Source organism: Mirounga angustirostris, unplaced genomic scaffold (assembly GCF_029215605.1).
Source record: "Mirounga angustirostris isolate CCGP_5_RB_7025 unplaced genomic scaffold, mMirAng1.0.hap1 SCAF_3, whole genome shotgun sequence".
Taxonomy (NCBI): Eukaryota; Metazoa; Chordata; class Mammalia; order Carnivora; family Phocidae; genus Mirounga; species Mirounga angustirostris.
In genome coordinates, this window is record NW_026991711.1 from 2,882,841 (window position 1) to 2,895,720 (window position 12,880).

General features: G+C 43.9%; 1 protein-coding gene across 2 annotated transcripts in view; it reads left to right on the plus strand.

Moving 5' to 3' along the window:
• Nucleotides 1-12,880, plus strand: part of COL4A1 (collagen type IV alpha 1 chain) — a 134,530-nt gene that overhangs the window by 54,673 nt on the left and 66,977 nt on the right. Inside the window, exon 2 of one of the 2 annotated variants that reach the window (XM_045869704.3) lies at nt 2,085-2,144. In XM_045869704.3, the coding sequence (XP_045725660.1) occupies nt 2,085-2,144 (60 nt within the window). Of the gene's footprint in view, nt 1-2,084; nt 2,145-12,096; nt 12,175-12,880 lie in introns of those variants that run through there. The other variant, XM_045869705.3, reaches the window with a different exon arrangement.

The window sequence follows — 12,880 nt, forward strand, 5'->3', positions numbered from 1 at the left end:
TTCCTTACCAATTTGGATGTTTTTTATTTCTCTACATTGTCTGATTGCTGTGGCTAGGGCTTCCAGTACTATGTTGAATAAAAGTAATGAGAGTGGACATCCTTGTCTTGTTCCTGCCTTAAGAGGAAAGCTCTCAGTTTTGCCCTATTGAGTATGATGTTGGCTGTGGGCTTTCCTATGTGGTCTTTATTATGTTGAGGTATGTTCCCTCCAGACCTACTTTGTTGAGGGTTTTTATCATGAATGGATGTTGTACATTGTCAAATGCTTTTTCTGCATCTGTTGAAATGATCATACGGTTTTCATCCTTTCTCTTGTTGATGTGATGTATCATGTTGATTGATTTGTGAGTATTGAACCACCCTTGCATCCTGGGAATAAATCGCACTGATTGTGTTGAATGATGTTTTTAATGTACTTTTGGTTTTGGTTTGCTAACATTTCGTTGAGATTTTTGCATCCATGTTCATTATGGATATTGGTCTGTAGTTCTCTCTTTTTTGAGATGTCTTTATGTGGTTTTGGTATCAGGGTGATGCTGGCCTCATAGAATGAATTTGGAAGTTTTCCTTCCTCTTCTATCTATTGGAATAATTTGAGAAGAACAGGTATTAATTCTTTAAATGTTTGGTAGAATTCGCCTGTGAAGGCATCTGGTCTTGGACTTTAGTTTGTTGGGAGTTTGTTTATTTATTTATTTGTTTGTTTATTTATTTATTTAATTACTGATTCAGTTTCATTGCTAGTAATTGGTCTGTTCAAATTTTCTATTTCTTCCTGCTTCAGTTTTGGTAGATTATATGTTTCTAGGAATTTATCCATTTCTTCTAAGTTGTCCAATTTGTTGGCATATAGGCTTTCATAATACTGTGTTATAATTATTGTATTTCTGTGGTATTGGTTGTTATTTCTCCTCTTTTATTAGTAATTTTGCTTATTTGGGTCCCCTCTCTCTTTTTTTAAAAGGAGTCTGGCTAGAGGTTTATCAGTTTTGTTGATCTTTTCAAAGAACCAGCTCCTGGTTACATTGATCTGTGCTATTATATTTTAGTTTCCATATCATTTATTGCTGCTCTAATCTTTATTATTTCCTTCCTTCTGCTGGGCTTGGGTTTTGTTTGTTCTTCTTTTTCTAGCTCCTTTAGGTGTAAGGTTAGGTTCTTTGAGATTTTTCTTGCTTCTTGAGGTAGGCCTGTGTTGCTATAAACATCCCTCTTAGAACTGCTTTTGCTGCACCCCAGAGATTTTGGGCCATTGTGTTTTCATTTTCATTTGTTTCCATGTACTTTTCAATTTCTTCTTTGATTTCTTGGCTGACCCATTCATTGTTTAGTAGCATGTTATTTAACCTCCATGTATTTGTGCTCTTTCCAGATTTTTTCTTGTGGTTTGATTTCTAGTTGCATGGCATTGTGGTCAGAAAAGATGCATAGCATGACTTCAATCTTCTTGAATTTGTTGAGGCTGGTTTTGTGGCCTAATATGTGATCTATTCTGGACAATATTCCTCTTCTCCAGCTTTTATTACATGCTTGGGTTCTTTTCATTCAAGCTTTTAACTGAATTAAAAATCAGTTCTTTAAGGTTGGGCTTAACATCAGCTCCTTCATTTATTTCCTCTTTGCACAAATGTTTGTTGCATGCTTGTGTGTCCTTGGGAATTCGAGGGACAAAGCATGGACTCTGCTCTCCCAGGTCCTCAGTTTCCTTGGTCTCAGGTCTGAAACTCCTAAATCAGGATCATAGCCTTGGAAATATGGGTGATGTCCTGTTAAAATCATCTCTGGGGAGGCAATTTCAAAAGTATAAATGACAGCCTTCCCTTTGTGGACCAAGTAGTGCTTTGATTTGCTCTACTCCAGGCTTGCTGTTTCATCTGTTAGGGCAAGAGAGAGAAGCCACAGGGCATGTACGTGATAACCCCATTAGAGCAAATCTGGATCTCATATTTTAAGGTTGTGTTCATAATAACAGGGTAGGACATCTCCCATAAATGGGTGAAGATGCCAAAATCATTTCAATTAAAAAAGTGACCTCAATTTGCAAGAGTTCTTCTATTTAAAGACGTTTTCCTCTTCTTTCAGGGTGGTTGTGCTGGCTCTGGCTGTGGGAAGTGTGACTGCCATGGAGTGAAGGGACAGAAGGTAAGTGGCCAAAGCTTAAGTAATAACAGTTCGTTTTGAATTGCCATCAATATGGAAATCATTAGAAACGACATTAAACCTAACCCAATAATCAGCAATTCGTGTTAAAACCTTATTACTATTTTAATAATTTCCCCAGAGTGATACAAATGAAGCAAAACCAGGCTTAATGTGGTGTCTAGGAAATCTCAACAGCAGTTCTCCAAAGACTCTGATAATTAGTGGCAGTTAATGGAGAAAAAAGGGATTCAGTTTATTTCCTTTTCTGATTCAAGAAGGAACATATGTATTGGCAGAAAATCTGTTGAGCCAATAGTATTCTTTGGAATCCATGTATAAGCATAAAACTTAGCATTTCTCTCAAAAAAGAAAAAGTTTCTATTGCACCTGTGGGCCTTTATTCAAATTAGTATTTTTAACCAATTTTTAATTCATAACACGTTTGTCCAGATTTATTTATAAAAACAGTAAATATTTACTGTTCCCCAAATGCCAAATAAAATATTTTTTTTCGAAGCAAGTGCTCCTCCCTCCCATGTGAGAATCATTGATCTGGATAAATCATTTTCATTGGAGGGCAATCCATACATGCCTTTTAGTTGTTTGCGAGAGAGGGTGCCTGGCTGGTTTTCCCCAGCAACAGTGCAGCGTCCGGAAATTGCCTGGAGCGGTCCTGGAAACCAGGTGTGGCAGTGAGAGGACAGGGCCTGGAAGCCAGTCAGCCTGTTAGTGGTGGGGGCCTGAGGCAGGTGGAGTGGGGAAGAGCCCTGCTCTCCAGCCGTGGAGGGTGTCAGCCCCGCCAGGATGCCCTTCCCTGGCCCCTGGGCTGCTGGAGGCCTCTATCGGGTCACAGACTCACTGTCGAAATTCAGAGAATTCTGCAGAGAAAATGGTTTTGTTTCTTTTTAGCCACTTGCTGAAGTACCAACATTATTTTTTAAAAAAGATATGCTCCTAGTTGGTGACACCAGTGTTACCTGGATAGTTTTTGAATAAATGCAGTATGTGAAAATACATTGGTATCTTTCAATACCAACCGTGTCAACTATAACTCACCTTCACGTTCTGTTCATCTTCTTCTTTGGCAAGTGTGCATTCAAAAGAGGGATTTTACAGTAGAGGCGAGTATGTTCACAGCACAAAGAATCTTTTTTTTTTTTCCTTTTGGTCTAACTTGAATTATATACATAAGCACACTGAACTAACAAAGAAATTCTTAAAACTATAAAAAGTAGAACCTATGTCAACAAAGGGGAAATGAAGGCCTGTATCAACACCATTGTGTTTTTCTTGTAACTTAAAGCATCCAGGGTTGGAGGGGCAGGGGTCGTGTGACTCACTCTCAGAGAGAACACAGTCCGTCCCGATGACTTTCAGCGCTCCCCCCTACCCCCCACCATCCAGCAGCTGCAGACCCCTGGCACCCCCCCCCCCCCCCGCCATAGCTCTGGCTTTTTAGACTTCCTATTCTGTGCATATGCTTTCTAGCCGGCTTCATTTTCATTTTTACCAAAAATCCACCCGTTAATATGTAACCGGGTAGACTGATCTAGGTAGAGCTTTCCAGGTATTTTTGGCTGAGTTTAACATGACTTGAGGACAGCTAGTCAGGGCCTTGGTTCAAACATTGTTAGAGAAGGCAGGGCCACGTCTGAGTCTCGGGCAGCATCTACACCCAACCCCGCAAGGAAAGGGTCTTGAAACATTTCTTTTCAAAACTAAGCATTGAGGAAATACGTGTGGTGGCTGGTACGCTCAGATCTTGACCAGGAAACCTGCTGTAGGGCCAGCCTCCCACTTGGGTCCTGGAAGGTCTAGGGGGCATTGAGGGCAAAGATGTGCCATTAGACTGTGCTCCTTCCTTGTGATGAGGGGTCAGGCCAGCCTTGCACTGTGACCAGCCAACCTGGGCCTTGAAATTGGAAAGCCCCAGTGCTCCCCTTGGGTTTGGGTGGAAGGAGTAGAATTCTGCTCTCCCCCTTGCTAAGCCTCTAGAAGATTTCCCAGCAAGTAGACCAGACATCCGGGATCCAGGCCCTCCATGACCTTCCCTGGCTGACCCCACTCTCTCAGCACCCAGTCTCCACCCACTTTCGATTTTCTACATTATTCTTAAAGAAAGACTATTTAAAATAAAAGTAAGCTGTAAGCTGTTGGTTAAGCCATCTGTTTTAAAAGACTGTAATTGTCAAATGGATTCAGAAGGCCTCTTGAAATCTAGGGGAATAGCCAAATGGTTTAGTATTATGTCCTTTCAACAAAAAGTGAAGATCTGTCTTCTCCTCTTGAGCAGAAATATTTCAGGTCCCATGGTTCACATAGCAGGCATGACCAAGGAAGAGGTCCTTTCCCCCCATGGAAAGAGGACATTTTAAACTTCCACTAATTGTCTTGGAACCGATGTTAAAATAATCAGTGCAATGGCCTGAGATAGTGGAGCACAGCTGAGCTGGGATTTCAGATGCGGGGCCCCCTCTCATCCCAAGGTCAGAGAACAGAGACATTTATTCTCGGCCAGCACATCTGTGAGAGAACTTGGTCCTTCTCCACTGCCACCCATTCTCAGAGCGAGGCCTGGACATGCTGCTAATCAGGTGCAAATGCAAAATGAACCAAGGGTTTAGAATCACAGAACTTCAGTCTGGTGGTTCAGTTCACAGGCCTGCTTTTGAGCTCCTGCTGGATGTCTTCAGTTCTCCTAGGAGTTATTTGGCTCTTCTCTAATGTCTACAAGTTAAATGAATTTTGACCTCTTTTTAAAAGTAGGATAACATGAGCCACATAACTCAGAAAGAGTTGAAGTTACCTAAGTGGGACAGAGTGTCAGCTGCCTTAGAAATGTGGAAATCATGGTTTCTGAGACATGTCTTTTCCACATCTCCTTGAGGGACACTTTCACAGATTGGCTGTTTAGAATCCACTGACGGACACTGGAATGTCTCCAGTATCGATTACCAAATCTTTTTTGGCTAAGTCCTGTTTTCCATGGAGATGTCATTAGTTGGCAGAATGTCTTCTATTCTCCAGATACCATAAGTAAGTGTTAATGCAGCAGACCTGTGGCCATGTTTCCATCCCACAGTTATCGATCTAACCCTGGGTGTCTTGCTCTGAGTTCAACAGTTGAATTCATGAGGCTTTCACAGGACTTCAGGGCCTGGCAGAATTGTTTGTTTTCCCACTTTCCTGGCTGGCGCTCAGATCTTCAGATGTTTTCTCTTAGGTAATTAATTTGGTTTGTACACAATGGCTTTGTGTTCTTCCAGGGACCTCAGCACTGTGGGAATGTTATCTACTTAAACTGATTAGCGTTTTGAATGCTTGCTTACGCAGAAATAGCCAAAAGTTAAGCTCTTCTTTTGCTTGATAACCTGATTTTCTCAACTATGTGAGATAGTAGGAAAGACAACGCATTCCCAAGAGCTACTACTATATGCTTGGGAATTGGCTATTTACATTTTGCCGAAATGGAGTTTATATAAGAAGTCTTTCAGATATTTTCACCATGGGAGCCCACGTTTATGTAAAGCTAGCATTCTATTCTGTGGCCCTGCAGCATTCAAAACAAGGAACTCCAAGTTAAGCCAGAGAGGGGAGAGGTATGCCTATGAAGTAAATAACAAAGTTAATCAGGAGCCAATGGTGGCATTGCAGGACAAACAGTAGAAAGAACAAATGGTACAGTTGTTCTGAGAAAGGAGCAACACTGAGGCCCAGAGCCCTAAAAAAGAGGGACGGCTTCCCAGATTAAGTAGGGTGCAGGCGTATTATGTGTTCACCAATGCCCCCACCTTGCTTGGATAGAGAGTAGGGTCACCTGTCACTCACGGGCATAAGGATGCACATAGAATTTCCCCACACTAATCCCAGAAAACAGCTCTCATGGCCAGTTGATCAGTATATCCTAAAAAAGGCTTGGTGGTTCCTAATAAAGTGACTCTGGAAAGGGATAATCTTAGCCACGGTCTTGGGAGTGGAGTCTTTGTTACACAGAATTATATTATTTCTATTACATAACGAGAACTGCGTGGGTATCTTGCAACTTCTCAGTGTACTTGAACCTGCTGGTACCCCGATCCTTGCCAGCGACGTGGGAGAGAAGCTCACTATGCTGTTATTGCTGAGTACGCTGTCTGCTCCACACTCAGGGTCTGCACGCTGCTGCTCGGTGATCAGATAGGCCAGCCCCAGATCGCTCGCAAAGCAGAGAATTTTGAAAATGGAATTTGTTTTTGTCTAAAATGTGTGCCTTATCTGATTTTGGAAGGGTGGAGAAGTCTGGCCAATTTGGAAGTGGTTCTGTTTTGGGCCCTGGAAATCTGGGAAGTAGTTCATGTCACTCTTTTTTTTTTTTTTTTAAAGATTTTATTTATTTGACAGAGAGACACAGCAAGAGAGGGAACACAAGCAGGGGGAGTGGGAGAGGGAGAAGCAGGCTTCCCGCTGAGCAGGGAGCCCGATGTGGGGCTCGATCCCAGGACCCTGGGATCACGACCTGAGCTGAAGGCAGATGCTTAACGACTGAGCCACCCAGGCGCCCCATTCATGTCACTCTTTATGCAGGATACTCTTTTCTCTTATTACAGGGGATGCTTCGCCGCTTTACCAGCCAGTTGGTTCCTATATACATTTGCCACAACCAGTAACCATCCCACCTCCACATAAACCTGTCTGTCTGCATCTTAACGTTAAATTGTAGCTTCTGCTAATTCACAACAGATCTCGGTAGGACAGGGAAATCCTGGCTTTGGGGTGTCAGAGCAAGGAAGCAAAGAGTTGATGTGTATTGAACATCTACCTTGGGTCAGGCACAGTGCTGAAATTTTTTAATGTGTATTATTATTATACCCATTTTCTAGTTGAAGAAACCAACTAGTCCAGGGTTTCTGAGTTTTGGTACTATTGACATTTTGGGTGGGCTAGTTTTTTGTTGTGGGGAGGTCCTATGCATTCCAGGATGCTTAGCGGCATCCCTGGCCTCTGCCCACCAGATGCTAAGAGAACCTTCCACTCCATTTGTGGCAACCAAAATGCCTGCCGATTTGGCCAGATGTCTCCTGGGGGCGGGGAAGAAGGGGGAGCAAAATCGACCAGGATTGAGAGCCACTGAAGTAGCCCCATCTCTTATAGGGAATTATGAAGTAAGCAACAGGATTCAAGTGCTAGTCGGTTCCCATTCAGGATAAGAAGACCCTGATCTGGGAGAGCCCAAGGAGATGAACTCATGGTTCAGAATATCCTCAAGTCTTGGGCAAGCGCCTGTTGCCCTAAAACGGAATCCACGGGGTATACACTGCGCTGCTGGCCACCGGCCAAGGAAGAAAGCAAAGCCTTTCTCTAAATGGGTAGTGAGGGAAGGGATTGCTGGACGACCACAAAGAAATGGACCTATTCCTTTGGGGCCACAGGCGGACCTCCCAGTTCCTGTTCCAGACAAGCATCCACTAGGTTAAACAGATAACCACAGGGAGCCCTCTTGTCTGTGACACAGAGCAGGTCAGAGGTCCCGTGCCCACATCTGAGCCCCACTCCCCACTGGAGGCAGGTTAGGGGAAGCCTGGTCGGAGTAATCCGCCTTTGCTCACGTTCGGGGATCTTCATTCCATACAGCATTCAGAATAAAACCTTGAGGGGAGGGTTTCTCGGGCCAGTGTCAGAAGATGCATGAGCATCTACGTGGCGGGGATCGTGGTGCCCTGACCCCTTCCTTCAGGAAGTCCTGGCACATTCTCTGTCCTGTAGGAAATCCATCACTCTGGTCAAGAGGGAGTCACTCTGTTACTTACGTATTGGGCATACCTCCTTGATTTCCCAGGAGGCGAATATGGCCACATTTCTTATGCATTCTGGACATGGTCAGAGACGAGAGTCATCAGCTTGTTCCTCAGCCGCGTCTACAGCTGAAAACAGGCATCCTCTCTTTCCACAGGCTTCTCAGAGTTGCCGTGTGACAGTGAATCCGTCCACGTGCACTTCTCGGCCGTTACTTTGCCAGGCACTTTGAGAGATAATAAACAAGTATTTTTAGGGTCTTTCTCTCAAGGGCACAAGACATAAGGAAAAAAGTGCAAAGAATGCTGTAAAGCTGGTCATATCTAAAGTCAAGAGAAGAGGCAAAACTTCCCCTCTTTCTGTGTGCCATTTTACATTGGCAATTTTCCATCAGCTGCTCTTGGCAGAGACCTCACCGAGCCCGCTGGATGGGAGTGTGGGCATCAGCCTGCATGTCTTACGGCGCTCAGAAATGCCTTAGGATCTGACATTGCTTTAACGATAAAGGATCTCACTTTCTTCTAGGACCATCAATATAGAGCCTGCTCATATTCCTCTTTCAATATTAAGTGAAACTCTTTTTTGAGACAGGGACTACATTGAATGGGTATTTTTTGAGAATTCAGTAGGCTTCAATTTATTCATGTATTTCATTGATCTTTTAATTTACTCATGGCTAATAATAGAAATATTTTTAGCCATGATTTCATTATGAAACAAAAAATACTAGAGTGCTTTGTATGTTATACTTTATATAACGACTAATTATTCTCTTTTCACTCTTAGTATAGAATTACATATACATATTATATGTTATCTTATTATTTTTTGTCAGAGTATTGAAAATCTCTTTCCCATAAATTAAATTATATTAACCATTGTTCTAAATATTAAAGGTGTCATATTTATCCTAGAGAGTTAATGTTTTCCTCAAGTAAATGAAAGTAAATATTCTTTGTGTAAATTCTTTGAAACTTTGGGTAAATTAGCTGATCTGGACTAATAATGAATCGTTACTTACTAAACACTCTGTGAGAGGCACTGCACTGCATTTGAATTAGTGAGAATTTCAAAATCTAGTATATTTAAAAATAAATTCCATTTTTCTACTAGTAAGATTTGCAATATATACAGTCAAAATGCAGAAGAAAGTGCTACTTACCACAAAATATTAGGTTTAGTTAATAAAATTAAGATTTGTTTAGCGTATTTGAAATAACTTCTGCTATTTTTGATACTGGTAGGATATCTTTTTTTTTTAAAGATTTTATTTATTTACTCGACAGAGAGAGACACAGCGAGAGAGGGAACACAAGCAGGGGGAGTGGGGGAGGGAGAAGCAGGCTTCCCGTGGAGCAGGGAGCCCGATGTGGGGCTCGATCCCAGGACCCTGGGATCATGACCTGAGCCGAAGGCAGACGCTTAACAACTGAGCCACCCAGGCGCCCGATTGGATCTCTTTATTTTTATAAATGTTTTTGAGCATTTCCGAAAGGCAATAATAGTGTGTAGTTTGGCCTTTCCCCAAACAATGGTCCTAGGAGCATCTTGAGATGTTAATAGATGTTTCCTTTGGGATGGAATAAGGAAGAATGTTCCAAGGACAAATGTGTTTGGGGAACACTGAGTTATGGCTCAGTGGTTGTTTGTTGTTTCCATGCTGGGGCATCTCAGAATCTTTAATAAGCTTCTGAGCATTCAAGGCTTGGCATAGCATGTACCATTCTCCAGATGCATTTGGTCATAGACCCTTCCATCTCTCAGGTTAGGGAGGGCCTTTAGGGAAGAATGTCATTGTTGGATTAAAGCCCCGATTCTCGTGGGAGCTCCACCATCTACCAGCTGAGGGTGTCTCATCAAGTCACGTCAACCAAGTTACCCTAAGAAAGAGGAAGGTGGCCTTTGACCTGCAGTTTCCCAGAGCTGCTAAAAGGGTCAAGTGGAAGGCATTGTGCCTAAAAGCACTTGGGAAGTTGAAAATGTCATACATGGGTACGTGTCAGCTTAGCGATAGCGGAATTTTAAAGTTGTGTGAATATGGGGACAGGATTTGCTGGCTGGTCCAGCTGTGGGTGGGTTCCTGGACAGAAAGACAGAGGTGGAGCCCACCTGGTAGGGGCATCCCAGTTCCCACGTGAAGTCTGCAAGACCAGAGACACGGACTGGTTACACCTGTGGCAGAAGCTCTCCCAGGACCTCAATTAAAGAGATGTTAGGATGTTTTCACAACCACAGAACCATTGTTAGGCAGCATGTTTATAGCTTTTGGATGCTTTTGGTGCAGGAAAAATGAGATGCACTCACTTGGGAGGTCTGTCTGGAAACACCATCCAATTTCTAGTCAGTGTTGTGATTTTATCATCCATTTTCAGAATCCTTATCCCTTAAAATATGAGGGGAACCAGCTCTCCCTTTATGCATTCCAAATCCCCCTGCAGGGTTTTCTGAGCTGCTTTTCCTGACATGCGTGTAATTACAGGCGTTGCCTGAGCGCCTCCCCTCCCCCAGCCAGCTGTCCCTGTTCTAGAGATTTTAAAAGGGGAACCTCTGAGAAATGCCCTTTATTTTTGCCATGGGAGGGACCAAGCACTCCACATGCCTGCTCTAATCACTTTGGGAACAATTGGTGTTCGTTGGAGGGTCCGATGGCATGTTCCTTCTCTGCCCGTTGGCGGATACTGTGGGCTAATACACCCTCTTTTCCTTTTCCATGTTTTTTCTGGTGTCTTATAATGCCAAGATTTTTTCCAGATGTCTCCTATTTCCTATTTCCACATATTACACATGACTCATCATCTGGCAGAGTCCTCATGAGAATCAACATGGGTTCCCACATTCACCTACTTTTGTCTTTTTTATCGTTCTTTGAAAACAAAGAATGTTTAAAAATGTGCTTGAACCCAAGGGTTACAAGGGTAACAACACGCCATAGGGAAGTCACTACGAACAGACCCATGTTCACTGGGTTTATCTTATTCTGCACACAAGCCAGGTGGATGTCTCACGTCGGCTTTGGACACCACGGCAATACTCACTCTCCCCTAGCACAGCAGGGACCGTGGGCTGTGCTGCCCCACTTCCGTCCCTCTGCCTGTTTCTCTCCACTCCATAAAATCTGCCCCTTATCATGTGCCTCTGAGACATGTTACACTCGTGATACATTACAATCATAAAAAAACTGACACTTTTTTATTTGCAGCTGTATTTGGAATACACCTCATCCAGTGCAGCTTTAAAAACAGTGATTTGATCTTGTTTCCATGTTTAGAAGGAGTAGCAGAAAATTAAATTTCCTGACTGGAATATTGTGTCCTGTGGCTTTTAAAGTCCAGAATACCTCATGTGAGTGGACGATGTCATCATGGTGCTGGGCCCCGATGGCCTTCGTCTTGACTATGCATGGGAAGAAACAGGTTTTTTTTGGTAAATAGGATCCTGAGAAAACACTGCTTGTCAGGAATGTAGCTTTTAGACACAGCAACATGTGACTGTTTTGAATCAAGATCAAAGACAACGTAAACCAAACCCTGACAAATGAAAATGGTGCATTTGGGTTTTCCTCCTGTTTGTTGGTAGAGTATCACGAACATTGAAAATATGTTTCCAGACCGCACATAATGAGGCGAAGGAATTACGTTGTGTGGGCGTGGACAGCTGCACCCACAAAGATGGTATTAGCAGAACCTGCATCCTTGTGAAGTGGCTCTCAGCACAATGCACCATCAAACAAAGGAAGAATTAGTCAGCGGTAACGAGCAAACCAGATACTGGTGGGAAGTGGTGCCCCTCTGTCTTCTTTCCCCTTTGGCAAGTCCGTTAGAAACGTTAAAGATGCAGTTGAACACGGTCTGGTCTCCACGGTGGCTGAGCCCGCCGCTTGACCACACGGTTTTATAAAAGTACGATGCTTATCTGGCCCGAAGACTTTAAATTCCTCCCCCATTTATTCATAGGGGAATGTGAGGAGCTAACGATGAATGGTTCTTGGCTGGTTGCTACTCTGCCACCATGACATCATTCCTGGCTTCAAGTCCTTCCGTAGGGGTTCTCCTTCCTTAGCATGAGGGGTGCTGACCCGCGTGCTTACAGACCAGCTGACAGAGCGCTGAGAGGTGCTTCTGGTAATGAAGAGTAGACACGAATCTCTTACATGTCTTGTGTGATCGTGAAGTTCTCTCCAAATGGTATTTGATGGATGTCATCGAAGCACGAGGCGACCATCTGTGACTTCACTGATTCTACGCAGGAAATCCACGTTGTAAGTTGATGTGAATTCTGAGAATTTTAGTATCTGGCTAACGGCTTGATTTTGAAATGGCTTTCCCTAGAAAGATTGGTGAAGGAACGAAGTTTGTCTGTAGTAGATCCAGTGAATTTTTGGAGCCGGAAAAACAACGTCAGCCATCCCACGCCACCCGCCCTCCACTCTGGGGGTCTTTCTGAGCTTCTGCTTTGTGCGCGGTGTGCCAATGGTCGTAGGCAGCGGTTAGCAGGACCGGCGTGACGCCCGCCCTCATGGCTCTCACGGCATTGGCACCAGTAACCCCAGACTGGACATTCTGCCATCAGCCGGAGGGAGACAGTACTGTGAGGGCGAGCCCCGTAGAGACCAGAGTTGAGCTGGAGTCTTGGGCCAGGGAAAGGTAAGCCGAACTCTCCCTGAGCAGGCACCTAAAATTCAGGCAGCACGCTCAGGGCACATGAGTCAGACCCCCTAATCTTGTTTCCCGGTTTTCCATCACATTTGCCCTGATCTGGGGTGGCAAACTGGACACTTTGGGCAACTCCCACGGATGACAGAAGCCCCTGCGCTCCTCCCCCTCAAGGTCTTACTTCTGCATATGAGACCCCAGATCGTCAAAGGACGTATTTTTATGAAAGCGAAGTTGTTTGTCAAAAAGCAGGGCGTGGGTCTTTCCTGTCAGCCCTTGGGCTGGGACCCCTGGTCTGGCCAGTGTTTCGCG